This window comes from Balaenoptera musculus, chromosome 5, assembly GCF_009873245.2.
Source record: "Balaenoptera musculus isolate JJ_BM4_2016_0621 chromosome 5, mBalMus1.pri.v3, whole genome shotgun sequence".
Taxonomy (NCBI): Eukaryota; Metazoa; Chordata; class Mammalia; order Artiodactyla; family Balaenopteridae; genus Balaenoptera; species Balaenoptera musculus.
In genome coordinates, this window is record NC_045789.1 from 32,089,220 (window position 1) to 32,104,008 (window position 14,789).

Below are 14,789 nucleotides of genomic sequence, written 5' to 3' on the forward strand. Positions count from 1 at the left end.
AATCGGTAATTCATATTCTTTTCCATAGCTGTGTTTTCTAACCCACAGGTTTAACAGGGAACAACATAAGGGAAGGAACTAACACTTGCTGAGTACTTATGATGGGATAGGTACCATGGCAGGCCTTTTCATGTATTACACAACAGTTAATTCTCCATGAGGTGGGCGTTATCATACCAATTCCATATACAGAGTCTCAGGAAGAGCTAAGTCACACCACTAGTTGGCACTGGAGCCAGGAATCAAATCCACATTTGTTTGTTTGTGTATTCTACTGTATCACACTGCATTGTGTCACAAAATTCAGCACTATAATAAGGAATGGCTACGATAAAAGATCATATTTGTTTCAATAACATTCAGAAAGCAAATATGTATACTTATATGAATAATGCTAAGTAATGAATGATAGTCTTTCAAGAACATTGAGTACCCACCATACATCATAGGCCATGTTTTTTGAGTGAATGCTGAATCTAATATATAATACATGTTTATATAACATATAATATAAAAATAAATTAGGGAGTGGGACTTCCCTGGTGGCACAGTGGTTAAGAATCTGCCTGTCAATGCAGGGGACACGGGTTTGATCCCTGGCCCGGGAAGATCCCACATGCCGCGGGACAACTAAGCCCATGTGCCACAACTGAGCCTGTGCTCTAGAGCCAGCAAGCCACAACTACTGAGCCCACGCACCGCAACTACTGAAGCCCACATGCCTAGAGCCTGTGCTCTGCAACAAGAGAAGCCACTGCAATGAGAAGCCCGTGCAACCGTAGCCCCCGCTCACCACAACTAGAGAAAGCCCGCGTGCAGCAAGGAAGACCCAGTGCAGTCAAAAAAAAAAAAAAAAAAAATTAAGGTGCAATGAGTTGGAAAGCTCTCCAGTTAAAGTTTAATTTGCTAATAATTAACCACTTGGAGATGTGGGGAAGAAAAGAAACTTACAGCAAAAGTTTTAAATAGTCTTTAGCAAATGCTGATCATGAAAAATAAATACTGAAAACTTACTTGGCATGGCAGTTCCTCAAAAAGTTAAAATAGAATTACCATATAATCCATCAATTCTACTTCTGAGTATATATACCCCAAAGACTTGAAAGCAGGGCCTTAAACAGGTATTAATATACCCATGTTCATAGCAGTATTGTTCACAATAGCTAAAAAGTGGAAACAACCCAAAATATCCATTGACAGATGAATGGATAAACAAAATGTGGTATATACATATGATGAAATACTAATCAGCCTTAAAAAGGAAGGAAATTCTGACCCATGCTACAACATGGATGAACCTTAATAAAATAAGCCAGATACAAAAGGACAAATATTGTATAATTCCACTTATCTGAGGTACCTAGAATAGTCAGATTCCTAGAGACAGTAGAATGGTGGTTGTCAAGGCCTGAGGGCAGGGAGGAATGAGGAGTTACTGTATAATGCATACAGAGTTTCAGTTTGGAAAAGACGAAAATTCTGGAGATGGACGGTAGTGATGGTTGCATAACAATGTGCATGTACTTAATGCCACTGAATTATACCTCAAAAGAGGTTAACATCGTAAATTGTATATTTATTTACCACAATAAAACCCAATATTTGAAGTCATAACATGTTACTTTAAGTGAAAGAAAAAATATAATTTGGTTTACACATGTATGTCAACTACATATCTAATGCCTAAATGGACTATGCCCAATTCCAAATATTCTACCAAGTTAATTTAACAAACATTTATTGTCCCATTGTCTGACCACCTGCCCAGAATCTGGATTTCGAAAATTTGGTAACCAAAGATACACAACAGTCTTCTAGTTTCCCCTGTCCAATGCGGTATCCACTAGCCATATGTGGCTGTTTAAATTAACTAAAATTAAACATTCAGTTCCTCAGTCACGCCAGCCACATTTCAAATGCACAATGGCCACCTGTGACTAGTGGCTACTGTATTGGGCAGTGCAGATACAATGAACATTTCCATTACTACAGAAAGTTCTATTGGACAGTGCTCTTTTAGATTGTACTGTAAACAGTATATGGTAAACTCCTTTGGTAAATCGTTGATGTGTGTGAGAAGCAGCATGGGTCAATCCAGAGTAAAAACAAGGAGCCAATTATACTGACTGATCTATAGAGGAAACATCCAGCTGATGGAATGTTTCACTTTTTAACTAGCAGCATCACACAGATACAGAGAGCCATCCTTTATCAACCACATGTTGCACAAACTTTAATGATGGGAAAAGTATCACTATATCGACTTGGACACACCAATAGACAAGTCTCAAAAAAAAATAGGATCCCACATTGGGAGAAATGGTATTAAGTACATTTTCATAGCAACTCTACAGAATATTATGGAATTTCAAAATTAAAACTACACAGATTTTATAGCAACATAAAATAATATATGCTGGTATGTTAAGTAAAACAGCACATGACAAAATCAAATCTATATTGATTCCATGCATATAAAAGCTAAGTAGAGATAGGGATAATTACTACAAGGGAACCCAAAAAAACAGAACCAGGTGGTATATTTGAAGAGTAATTATGGACATTAATAGAACCACTGTTCAAATATTGTTAAAACAGTAAAAAAGAAAGTAAATGGGCCTATTCAATTCTATTCTAACGATGAAATTATGTTAACACCATTTGCATGTTTGCTCCAACCTCAATTTCATACACGGAACTTATGCATATTTTGTGTCATGCAGTCAGTTGTTGCTCTAATAAAATAAAATGCCCCCTGAAAGGAACATTTTCAAAGAACTGAAAAACTGGAAGAGTCTTTTAGAGTTCACCTGATCCAGTTCTAAAGTAAACTGAAACACAGCAGTTCGAAACCTGTGCAATTTAAGATAAATGTGCATCGAGTGCACAGTGCTTTTGTTTGTGTATTAACCTTCTTTATCTAGCACATAAACCAGGTGATAATATATGTTAGCAAATATATTTAAATATGTATTTTCATATACTGTCAATGTGATCAGGTCATAAGTAGAATTATAAAGAAATACATCAAGTGACGGTGAAAAACGACAAATCTTACTTACTGCAAACGATGTTCCCTTTACAGTGATATACAACTTTCCCTATGAATCAAAACTCCCTGGTTTCTTTAATAAAGTTCTCTTCTAAAATAGTACAGATGTGTAAGGTGTTATCTGTTCAATTACATGAACATACATACATCTTTGTATATGATGTATGTTAGCTGGAGGATGTATAATTAAATTAAAATACTTAAAAAAAAAAAGCAAGGCAATATGCAGAGTTTTTGGTGAATATTGTATTTGTCAAAACCATGTTTTGAGTGTTTTACTTAAGAAAATCAGTGAAAAAGATAAAACAAGTCTCAGTCCAACACCAAGTCTGATGATGTAGGAAAGTTATAGACTTCATTCTTATTATTAACTTCTATATGGTTATTCACGTACTTATGTATCATATATAAATATGTGTTTTATCACATTTAAATAGATTTATGCTTATAATCCTATTTCTTTAATGAATTATTATTTTCCTAGTTCTTTAAATTAGTGAGTAGCCTTCAAAGTTATAAAAATTAGAAATATGATTATTGATCCCTTAATGGGTTCAAATTGAAAAAGCTCTCATCTTATATTGAGTCAAACATTTTGTTGGAGGGAAGTTCTGGGTTCAAGTCCCAGCTAGGTCACTAACTTAAAGGTTATCCTGCTTAAGGGTACTTTACCCATCTGGTTTCAGTTTCATTATCAGTAAAATGAAAGCATACGGAAGATGAGATCTAATAGCTTCTGGTCTAGAGATACCTGTTAGACCCAGTCAGATAACTTACCTCTCTCAATACAGGATCAGTTATTGAATTCAGATTGACAGCTCCTTCATAGGTCAGGTAATAGAACACATTGAGGGCTCGAACAGCCTCCGGCCCTTGCTGTTTATAGCCAAAAATGAGATCAATCCATTGGTGAAGCTGGCAGGAAACAAATTCACTCTCCAGAGCCTGAAAAAAAAGGTGTAGATCTTATTATTATGCTGAATTCTGTTTTTAAAATATATAGAGGAATTTAGAACAAGCAGTAAAGTTTACCTCTAAATTGACTGTGAACAGACTTATTCTGATGTTCTATTTTCCACCAGAATTTGTCCTCCATTTTTACAGAGACTTTGCAGCACGTGTCACACTGAACTACAATCGACTGCTTAGATTTCCGTGTTAGTCTACTTGTACTGTGAGCACTGGAGGACCAGGGCTGGGTCTATCTCGGTCACGTTCGTAACTCAGGGCCTGACAGGTACTCAACTTACGTTTCAAAGAAAGGAGGTCATACAATGTAAAGGTTACTTTGGGACAGCAAATGTGAAAATATTAAACATTGACTATTCACTTGAAATATTTATAATTTTTCTAGAATTAAAACATTTTGTCTACTGTAACAACTGTAACCAAATTATTTAGTTACTTCAACTGAGTTTTTATGACAACAAATTAGATCTTGGGAGGGATACTTATAATTACTGAATTATTATTCTAGGTACTAGTATCAAATCAGACCAAATATTTGCTTCTATTAACATAAGTGTCCAATAAATAATGAATGAACATAATCAAGTTTTCAATAGAAATGCTGGGTTCAAGATCCACTTCCAATTCATCATGACATTCCCAGTTCCAAGCACTGTACCTAAAACACAATAGGTACCAATAAATGTTTGCTGAACTTAATAACGTTAAAAATCCTAAAGAGTTTTAATGAGCAGAGACTTCTTATTTTTAGAAAAGTATTCATACTTATTTAATGTTGTTAAAAATTATTCCAACATAAAAGCTTAGCATTATGGACTAGTCTATCAATAAATAATGTTACTCAAATCACAAACTCAAACTGTGAAGCTTAATTTGAAGCATACCAAGTTGTATCAGGTAATGTATCTCACTGAAATTCTTATTTTTAGAGTCATAAGTGTATGACTGTGATGTATTTTTGGTGTGGCTTGCTGCTACGTTTTCAATATTATAAAAAGAAATCTGTTGGTTTTAAAACAAAATTGACTAACTTCTATAGCAAGCAACCAATGAGATATAAATCATCTCGTGACAAAAGACGTTCCTATTAGTTCACAGGTGTACGCTTGTGTAGATATGTGCTTTATTAAAACAACTGCCTATGAAGAAGAAAATTGTTTATGGCTAAATTCAAATCATATATTTCCTTTAACTAATAATATTTAACATGGCTTCATAATATATCACATATCATAAAGTATAAAAAATAATTCTATAAATAAAACTCTAGGCAATTCTCATATTCCAAAGTATACCTGAATTGAAATATGCCTTAAAAATATTTATTTAGTTTCAATTGTAAAAGTCACTGTTTAAAACATCTCTTACAAAACTCATTATATTTATAAATTTAGTAAACAGCTAAGAGAGCACAAAACTGCTTCATATTTTATTTGAAATAAGAAGAGAAGGGCTTGTAATAACTTTCAGGAAAGTCCTATTTTAAGCACATGGATTTAAAATTAATCTGAAAATCCAGGACCTATTAATGCAAGTTGCACACAAAAAATGATATGTTTGTTTCATTAACTTAGGTCTTGGGTAGTGATGGGGGTGAGGGGGTGGGGCTGGAGGACATGTTTAAAGAGACACATAAAAACAGCAATTGTCTTAATTTGTGAGCAGCGCACTCTACACAAAAGCCCTAAATATGTTCAAATTAGAGCAAGCTGCTTGATTGTCACTGCAGTCTCATGTCACATTAATGCATGACAAACATTAAACCATACACTTAAATGGCAATTTATATCATTTAAATGTTTACTGCCAGACTAGCTCATCACTCATTTAAATGTGACTTTCTGACAGCTAATTTCAGTTAATTTTCTCCAATTCACTTAATTAGAACTTTCAATCAGGGAAGGACCTATACATATCTTTGAGCTTACGTTCTTTTTAGTTGTTCAAAATCTGAGTTAATAAACAGCTGAAAAGCTCTACTATAATAGATTAGCATGTAATATCTCTGGGTCTACAAAAATGTGTGACTATATGAAGCAAACTCACAGTATATACTCTTAAGAAAGGACCTACACTTATTTATGTAAATAATACTCTCGCCAGTAGTTTAAATAAAAAACGTTTAGTTCATATACACACACACTATTGAAATGATAAAAAGAAACCCTGCATCTAAGCTAATTAAAAATTAATGATTTCAAAATTGTTTAATAAGATAAAACAGTCAGGAGTCTCCTGAGTGTCCGTGGTATTGTGATTTGAGACTATAAAATTCCAGAAGGCTCAGCAAATGACAAAGTACAAATGAATTTTCTCAATATTAAAGCTCTAAAAACTAGGGCAATTTTATTTTATGTGTCATCAAACAAAGAATTGTGAGTCTTCCTAATGTTGATTACTTCTTTATGCACATTCAAAATGGTGAAGTTGGTTAGATTTAGATGCTTAAACCTTTACATCTTGACACCACATCAAAGTGTTAAGCAAAAATGCTGAAATGACAGACACGATGCTCACATTATGCCACAAGCACGCATGCAGAAGTCACCATAGTGCCATGGTTCATCCCTCCCCTTACCCTGTTACACTTGGTCAGTCCTTAAGGGGTTGACCAGTAATTCACCGAATTATTGGCAAAATCTCTTCCAGAGGTTGATAAACATGTTACTTTAAGGAATAAACTTTAAATACATTCTAAAAAACTAAACTAAAAATCTCAGCAGTCTTCAATCATTTCTTGCAATATATCAGAGCTTTAAAAAGGGACCCACAAGAACAACTGCCATGGATATACAGGAATTGCCAAAAGTTTAAAAATCATTTAATACAAAGTCAGTTCAGGACTTTAACATCGTTTTGATACCAGTGAATGGCAATTGCCTAACCAAAAGTATATATATGATAATAAACAAATGCACTTACTAAAGACTAGACGGAAGAGGTAAGAACAAGCTGCAGGAAATTATTGACGGTAAAAAAAATACAAATAATTCAAAATGGAAAACCCTGGGAATACATTTTATAACTTCTGTTTTTGAGATTCAAAAACATAAATTAAAAATTCTTTAATTCCCCTTTCATATGTTAAGATTTTAAAAAATACTCTTTATATAAATACTTATTTATATGCACATTTTCAGTCACAAAAAAATAAAAACATGCCAGTGGAATGCTAAGCATCTGAGATTTTTCAAAGCCTTTAGGACAGACAGTCCTCATTAGGACTGGAGTTAAATACGGTTTGCAGCTAGGGGATAGAAACATTCTTCCCATGCTGCTATCAAACCTAACCAATCAATTGTTAGTACTCCCCTAGCAGGCTAGATACATCATTTACATCCAATGTGTGCTCTGAGTAAAATTTGTAAAAAAGAAAATCCACTAAAATGTCCAACACAATACAATAATATTCAACTCACCTGAGTTATAAAATAAATCAGTGACTAACATTCAATTGTTAAGGTTCAAATAAGACTACGAAAAGACAATCATATGAAGCCTCACACGAATTGTCAGTCCAATCCAGGGGGACCCATATTAGTCTTGACAAAATGTCTTGGGGCTGATATCTGTTTTTTTAATGAGATCTATTAAGCAGAGACTAAAACACTTGAGATATGCTAAAAAGTACAGTATACACATGTCAAATACAAACACTTATTAGTAACTTTCATTTGTTTGGCCCACATGCAGAACATCAACAAATTAAAGGTTTAATATTATAAAGAAAATAGTAAATTATTCATAAATAACTCATTTGTGTAGCCCTGTGTCAGAAATAATTATAACATATATGAATATGTGTCTAACAATAAATCTCATTGAAAGATCGCAATCTACGTCTTCCTGAAACTAACCCATTAAGGAAATGAATTATTTATTAATAAAAAATGTTATATAAAATTATTGTTGCCTCTTATAGTGGAGTCAAATAATATGATAACATGTAGAAATCGTTTGCTTTTTCCAAGAAATTCTAAGCTATTTGAGAATAAAAATTGTAAAATAAAAAGCATTAATCATGTGTTCAGTAATCTATGCATGCTTTAGAAATACTCTAGCAATTTCCTTGTATCTTCAAAAAATCATATTTCCTCTAATGTAAAAATTACATAAAATCAAGAAAACTAATTTCAATTAACAAAAGAAATTATCAGATAATTGTTTACCTCAAGACCAGGAAACCTTAATTGTGTATTATTTGTGTTTCTCATACTTGTAATTCCCAGATTGATGCTAATATTTAGTTACACTTTTGCTAAATCTTCTCATACCATGCCATTTTAAAAAAGCAACTAAATAAAAGCTATTGAAATCTATAGGATAAATAATTTTTACAAAAAATCAAATAAATAAATCAAATATTATTGACAAACTTTTAAGTACAGAAATAATTATATAACCAGAAAGAAATAGGCTTCTGCACCCCATACTACTACTTCCATTCCCAGGCTTTGAGAGGGTCCAGTTCAATTCCAAGATACAAAATGCCATAGCTATAAGCTTCAAATAAGAAAAATCACTGACTAATCCTCTTGACTTGATATGCATTTAATTATAAGATGTATTTAATCATATTTTAATGGAAGAAACTATAAAAATTAGTTTTGTAACTTTTTGTACATATAATTAAGAGTCTTAATTCATTTGAGTGTAGATAGTAATAAGTTTCAAAGGAGTTAATGTTTGGATTGGCAAAAATGTTATATATAATATTATAAATTTGGAATTTTAAGTATTTTTCATTTTAAAAACATGTAATAAGGCCTTCTTATAACACACACACACACACACACACACACACAGATTTAAAATGAACTGGTCTGTTATGTTTGCATATGCTGGATTTCAAACACTAGTGGTAATGTTTCCTTAACATTGATATATGACCTTTGTAATTTACATTGAAGAAAGCTGTTTTTTTCAGCCTAATTAGAACTGTTTCAAATTTTCCTGCTAAATATATGATATAAAGTCCTTTCAACTTTTTTATTCTAGAGTTTCTTTCCATGTCAACTTTGTTCCAATCAAAATATGCTTTGAATTAAATGATTTTGATTGAATATGTGGATCACATTTCACTTCTAAGATTTAAAGTCCAAAAAGGAAAAGTTTAGCCTGTTCAAACAAAGCAAAAGCAGCCACTTTGCGGAAAGCTATTCACATTTAAGAAGACTGACAAATTGTTTGTGTGCACCATTAGGTCTAGTTTCTGCAATAGTTGCCAGATTTCCTGTCCCCCTAATAAGATACATTAACTCCTTAAATGCTGGTTCTGAATTTGTGATGAATCCAAGTAACCTCAGCAAATTTTTAATTTACCTATAATTTCCTTTTTTGAAATAGATTGAAAAAATAGAAAAGAAAAATTGCTGTTATATCAAATTCTTCGAGAAACAAAGGTCAGAGAAAAATCGTTTTTTTCATATTGGACAGATACAAATTCAAAATGTAAATATGCTTTCCAAATGGGATTTTTCCAGACATGACAAATCCACATTAATCCCCGTTTTTAAAAAAAAATGCATTAATTAACCTATTTAAGGATTACTTGTTCAGGTGAAACACAACAGTGAAAATACTGAAGTAGTTCATGAACTATAATCTACTAACATGAGCTTAACATTCTCCCATACTGATTACAAATGCATCACAAAAATGCTTCTGAATTCAGATATTTACCTTAATATAAACATAGAACAAAAATGTTAAACAAATTTTATATTATTTACAAAGAAAAGTTTAACTTTGGGGGCTTAAAAAAAAGTTTAACTATGTGTGAAGCTGTGACATTAAGAACAATAATTCATGAATGTCAAGGGGGAAAAAAAGGAGGATCAAGGATTTAGGAAAAAATTGTGGGATGCTAAGAATAAAAATTTTATCTGACAGTTTAAAAAAATGAAATTTAGTCAACAACACACTGAAGTACGGGCTGAAAGGCAGATAGAGAAATCACTAAAGGAGTTCTGTACTTCTAAACTGTCCTTGAACTGTTGGGGAGAAGAGAGATTTTGGAGCCAGCAGCACACTGTTCATTTCTACATTTATACTATTACTAAAGAAAAGTGTGAGTTAGTATCATATCTTGATAATAACCATCAAGCACTCGTGCATCTTTTGGCAGGAGACTCATTCTGTCTACGATTGTTATTGTGTCGTTTTAAATGGAGTAGTCAACCAGCTGTTATATATTTTACACACTGAAGGCCATGTTTCCTTTGAAATTCATAGTTTTAATCTCAACTGAAGTCTGTATTGCTGTGTGCCAAGATCAAAAGGATTAGGCAAACTTGCACAATTACCCTCCTTTTCAGAGAGATGATTTTTTTCTAATGTTTAAAATAGTCCTACATGCTGACATTTTATCCAACTATTTTCTTTAGAGCTACAGAACATTAAAACATTTAATTAACATTTCAACCTTAGGTCACTCTTAATCTAAAATCTAGGAATTCACAATATACAGATATGTTAAACTAGTTATAGTGTAACACACATAGGGAGATGGAGCTTTTAAAAAAAATCTAATAAGGAACGATAGAGAACAACTATAATTAAAGGATAGATATGATGCATATGCATCAAGATAAAATAAATCTAACATAAGAGAAGTAAGACAATGCAAAAATGGGTAAGAAGTACATAAAAATTATGCCATGAAATTCTATAGACTTGTTAGAGGTGTGCCATGTATTTGACATTAAGCTTTATAGCAGGCAACATAAAGAAAGAAACACGAACACTTACAAGAGTCAAAAGTGACTATAATGTAAAAACAAACCAGATGGCCTAGAAAAACACATTATTTCTATTCCTAAGATAAGAAATTCCTCCCTTGGCAATATGATGGAATCCAGGTATGTGACTCTCGGAGGGACTGACTTAATCCTGGGATAGATTTAGAGTATGGACAAATGAAGAGACTACATATTCTTCAGGCAATCCTGCATAAACATTTTCTCTTAGGTGAGGCTTGGAATGGTAAATTCTAGATTACGTTCCATGACAAGTACCTGGAATGCAGCCATTTTATTTTGTCAGTAAATGTAGAGCCACATGCTTCAACAACAGCTAAACTGAGTCACAGGACTAATAATCTCTTAAAAATGTGAAAGGAAAGACAGAAGCAAGTCTCTATGGAAGGCAAGCTCACCTTCACTTGGAAGGGGGAGTGGTCTTCCCTAAGACAGATTCAAGATTTTCCTCAGAAAGAAATTCTGGATAAACTTTCCCACATAGATAAATGGTAAGAGAAGCCTCCAAATGCCAATCATGATGTCCAAATACACACAGATGTTAAAATGTTTTAAACCACGGTACTAAATGCTCAACCCTTTAAAAAGAATTAGTAAAGTATCCGTAGAAAATTAATTTTGAGCATTGTATACTGCTGTTATGCTCTCTGAGATAAAGTAGTTATAAAAAATATATGCTTAAGTAAATAAAATACTAATCTAAAATTCTTAGTTATCTGCCTAGGTATAGAAAAAAAGAACAGGTTTCCTCTTCAACAACCGTAGAAAAATGTACTAATTTGCTGTATGAACTTCTGGAAGTTTTAATTTTATAGTCAGTTATTAAAAGAAGGAAAACAAAACCAAAAAAATTTAATCCCTTCCCATTTGCTTATCCACATAGATCTGATAAATACTAGCAGTCTCTTGCCTTTGAAGATGCCCAGACCAGCATCCCTACTTATTGCCAGATGTAGTTTAATCCCACAGGGACTCCAGATAAAAACAAGGAGCTGTCTTCATGGCACCAATGATTCTCTGGACTGACTGCCACAAATTTACGTTGGCAAATCAAAATCCTTGGCAAAATAGAACGCTTATTATATCACCACTTCCAAGAATAACCAATAAAGAAAAACTTGAACTAAAGAATATGAATGCAAATGTTGAATATGCATTCATATTGTTGAACAATATGACAACAAATGTCAGTTTTAAAGCACTGACAAGTTCAGCCAGAGAATTACATCTGCACTTACTTTGTGTGCCCAATTGTATATATGTATATTACGTAGGGCTAAAAGTCTTTTTTCATTCTGCAACTTTTGATTAATATCAGCAGCTCTGTCATCCATTCAATCAACAAACCTTTATTGAGTGCTTACTATAAGTTCTGTTCTATGCTAGATTCTAGGGCTAAGGAGATCAGATATTCCTTTGGAGAGAGGGTAGGGAGGCAAAGTCATCTCTAAGATGATTACAATAGCTTATGTGAGAGGCACTGAGAACCCCAATCAAGAAAGGAGCAGTGGGAATGAAGAAGAGGGGACAGATTTCAGAAAGATTTAAGATATGTTATTACTTATACCACCAACTGATTACCAATGTGAGAGGGGAAGGATGACACCCAGATTTCAAGTTTGGACCTTGATTATACTGGATAAGGAAGAGTTTACATGGTAAAAGATTAATTCAGTTTTGAACTTAGCATTAATATTTTGAACTTTAGGGACTTGCCTGGTGGCGCAGTGGATAAGAATCCGCCTGCCAATGCAGGGGACACAGGTTCGACCCCTGGTCCGGGAAGACCCCACGTGCCACGAAGCAACTAAGCCCGTGCGTGCCACAACTACCGAGCCTGTGTGTCTAGAGCCCGTGCTCCACAACAAGAGAAGCCACCGCAAGGAGCAGAAGCCAGCGCACCGCAACAAAGAGTAGCCCCCGCTCGCCGCAACTAGAGAAAGCCCGCACGCAGCAACTAAGACCCAACGCACGCAAAAATAAATAAAATTAAATCTTTAAAAAAATATATTTTGAACTTTCTTTTATAGATTTGAATTAACCCTAAGCCCTTCTTGGATCTAAGTCTGATAACTATAACAGAAGTTTGTATACTGTTTCAATATTAAAATATGTTCATGTTCAATACTGAGATTTCTAAGCCAAAAAATTCTGGGTAAAAAATAATCACCAGACTTTATACCAGTGATGCCCAGTAGGAATATAATGCAAGCCAAATATGGAGTTTAAAATGTTCTAGTAGCCACATTTTTTAAAATAGGAAAAATTAATTTTAATATAGTATAATCAAAAATATCATTTAAACATATAATCAATATTAAGTTATTTTGTATTAAATCTTAGAAATCTGGTATATATTTTACACTTACAACATACAGCACATCTCAACTCAGACTAGCCACATTTCAAGTGATCAGTAGTCACACATGACTAGTGGTTAAAACATTGGGCAGTAAAGCTTTATTCAGTTCCAAATACTGAATCTGCATTCAGATTTTTACACAGTATTTTTATAAAAGATAGAATTCAGGGATTAGCAATATTTAACACTTTAAAATATACAGCTTCTCCTGCTGAAAATAAAGATAAACCTTACAAAGCACGAAACACCTGCAGCAGACTATAAAGTGACCTTTGATGCAATTTTGAAGTGGTCATTACAATTCTCAGTGCCATGAAGAACGGCTGTATCTTAGGACATGAGAGCAGAAATATAACATCTTCACTTGTTAAACAGACACAATATTCTGCAATGTATATTCTTCAGCCATTTACAAATATCTGAAGAAATGTGGCAGCATTCAAAACATGGCACTATGACTCCTCTAACAACAAAGGTAAAGGACTAATTTTACCAATTATGATATCATCTGTAAACTCTCAATCCTTAAAAGTCCTTGGTTAGAATTCTTACATATTATCTACTCAGCTGTATCAGCTATGCACTTTAAGAACTAACATATAGCCACAGACTACGATTTAGTACAGGAAACACAACGTTTGATGAAAGTCAGATACATGAAACCTGTAGACAACACGGATGCATTCATAAACCTCATAAAAATCACCTCATTTTGGCAGCACATGAAACTAGCCTGTTTGCCCACTCTTAGAAATCCCATAACATCTATAATAACAGTCTATGATTCTCTAAATTGTAGGTCTGATTCTTTCGAAATTATCAATGTAATAATGACTAGTAAATAGGGTCAGTCTTGTTTAATTATTTTTATGTAGTTATGAATACACAGGCAATATGAGATCAACAATCTAAACCTTCTGAGAGATTCAAGTAAATTCGTTATTTATGCTTCCTTACCTCACTTTCACTTCTTAACTAATCTCTCATCTTTCTATTATAGTTACACCACCAAAAATGTTTTTGCTAAGATGACCACCTCCATCTGTCTGAAACCTAAGGATGCTTATCACTTCCCCTCTCTGCATTACGGCATTTATGTTTCTAACTCTATCTTCTCCAAGCTTCCTTGCTAACGTCCCTCCAGATTTTCTTTCTGCATTTCTGATTCTCCTTCTCACTTTTTAATGGAAGGTCTTTTTCCTCTGTCGACATCTTCAGTGTTCGTTCTCCTCGCAACTCAGTCCCAGGCCCTTGTTTCTAATATAACTCAGACCAGATGAGCCAGACTTCAGCTACCTCAACCGACTATTATGACCATCTCCAGAGTTTCAAGTCCAAAATGTCAAATTAGACTACTTCTTTTGCTCTGCCTCAGGTAACTCAAACCTAATATATCAAAAAAATAATGAAGAATTTTTCCTCTTAAACTTGCTTTCTTGCTTGCTTTTCTGATCATGGAAGGAGACCTTCATCCACTCAGCCAATTCAGAAATGGGGCAGTCATCTTGGCTGCTCCTTTTTCCTCTCCCTCCAAAATATTATCTACTAAGAAAATAAGCCTCCAAAGTATCTTTCAAATTCATTCTTTCTTTTCCTTCCACTATGACTATGTTTGGTTCCATGCTTCATTATTTTTTGGCTCAATTAT

The 14,789-nt window shown here is 33.6% G+C and overlaps 1 protein-coding gene across 4 annotated transcripts in view; it reads right to left on the reverse strand.

Moving 5' to 3' along the window:
* LRBA (LPS responsive beige-like anchor protein) overlaps nt 1–14,789 on the reverse strand; it is a 745,100-nt gene that overhangs the window by 71,127 nt on the left and 659,184 nt on the right. For all 4 annotated transcript variants that reach the window (XM_036852028.1, XM_036852030.1, XM_036852029.1 and 1 more), the window contains exon 48: nt 3,830–3,997. In XM_036852028.1, coding sequence (XP_036707923.1) covers nt 3,830–3,997 — 168 coding nt within the window. The remainder of the gene's footprint in view (nt 1–3,829; nt 3,998–14,789) is intronic.